At 31.1% G+C, this 1800-nt stretch overlaps 1 protein-coding gene across 1 annotated transcript; it reads right to left on the minus strand.

Moving 5' to 3' along the window:
* Positions 1-397: 397 nt before the first annotated feature.
* On the minus strand, positions 398-547 carry LOAG_14170 (hypothetical protein; the record flags this gene model as incomplete). Its single annotated transcript, XM_003149669.1, has 1 exon — positions 398-547. A coding segment is annotated over one exon (150 nt), but the record flags the coding sequence as incomplete, so codon positions are not given.
* Positions 548-1800: the final 1253 nt, after the last annotated feature.

Here is a 1800-nt window from a genome sequence, read left to right on the forward strand (position 1 = left end):
CGCGTAATGATAGAAAGCTATGCGCCTATTCGTTGTTACTATAATCTCATTTTAATATTGGGATTTCTCATCTGTTTTTTTATTCTTTTTGCGATCCGTTATTTTATAGAAATCGCAAAAATTTTTTGACTAACAAATTACTCAAAATGATTCAATGTATAAAACGCTTTCAATACACAAGAATCCTTTCAAACTACAAAATTTTTTCTTTTTCATATTTTTGCCGCTGATGGTCTAATGAGTATGAACAAGAATGAAAAAGAATATTGTCGCCGATTTTCTTCATTCGTGACAAAGACTGAGGGTTCTTTCTGTCTCTTTAGTTGAATGTACCTCAAACTTGGGTAATTAAACCCTTATTCCTATGAGTTGGTTAATGCAAAAACGAATTCAACAATCACAATATTAATAAAACAAATTCAATGACAATATCAATAAGAACAAAAAGGGGAAACCATAGACCCAATGAAGCCCAATATCGTCGAACCAATCGACCTGTTGAAAAGCATCTATCCAAGATGATTTGGCGCTCAGGACGTTCTTCTTCCTGGAGTAGAGGCAAAGCTCTGGGGTCAGATCTATGATCACAATTAGCGGCTTTAATAGAGTGCATAGGTGCAATGGACGCACAATATTAGCTTACATTGCACGGTATATCTACACATGCAATGCATTATGCAATGCAACAGTATTAAAGTAGTTATTGAATTCACTGTTTTTTGCAATTTCAGTGACAAATGTAATGGGATAATATAAAGAATTTAAGGCAGTAACAGTGGGATTATTTGTCCAATATTAGCAGATTAAAACAAATTTTCAATGAACAAAACGAAAAAGTAAATGAACATCTGCAGCTAATGAAAATGAATAGTTTTTTTAGTTACTCTTCGTTCTAATCCCAAAACAAAAAACAAAATCACTTTTATCTTGTTTTCCATCACTGACTGATAAAAATCACTTATCATTTCAATCTGAAATTTATTCATAACAATGAAAATCAAAATATATTATCTCTAAAATAATCGATGATTGCCATTTTTAAAGAACAGATTGCCAGATGAAAAATTTGAAGTCGCTATAAATGTTTCAAGTTACCAGCGTTAATATTTTTGAGTAGGAATGTAAATCTCAAACAAACCTTTTTTTCATACCGTATCCACTATATAGTATATTGAACTGGTATCTTGTGATAAATCGCTTGTTCAATTTTTATTTTTTCATCGCATGTTTTCGTTCTTCACTTTATTTTCCATCATTGACTGATAAAAATTACAACATTTCAATCTGATCTGAAATTCATTCATAACATTGAAAATCGGATATATGCTGATGCAAGTAATCTTGCTGATATAAATATTCTCGTGTTCGGTTTTTCCAAAGTAGGTAGAAATTTTGGGAATTTTCAATTTCTATTCCAGAGTTTTGGAACATTTAGCAGTATATTGTGCTATTCAGAATTTCTAATTTCCTTCCTCTATTTCCTTTACACATTTTTTTTTGGTCAAAAAAATGCAATATTTGTTCACATTTTGCCATGAAATAGTGAATAATACCTAACGAAGCACTTTTTATGATTCTCAAAATTCTAAAAACCAAATCTCACAAGAGCACTGAAAACGACCGTTAAAAGTAATCTGTCATGCACATTAGTATTAATGCATTAGTATTAATGTACATCAAATAACATAATTAAAATGCCTATTGTCTTCAACGGAACTTAGCAATGGAACTGTGAGTTGACAAACGAAATGGATGGATAACCCCATGAAATGATAGGAGACATCAAGTGTTTTGATTAAG

Source organism: Loa loa, assembly GCF_000183805.2.
Source record: "Loa loa unplaced genomic scaffold supercont3.430, whole genome shotgun sequence".
NCBI classification, from domain to species: Eukaryota; Metazoa; Nematoda; class Chromadorea; order Rhabditida; family Onchocercidae; genus Loa; species Loa loa.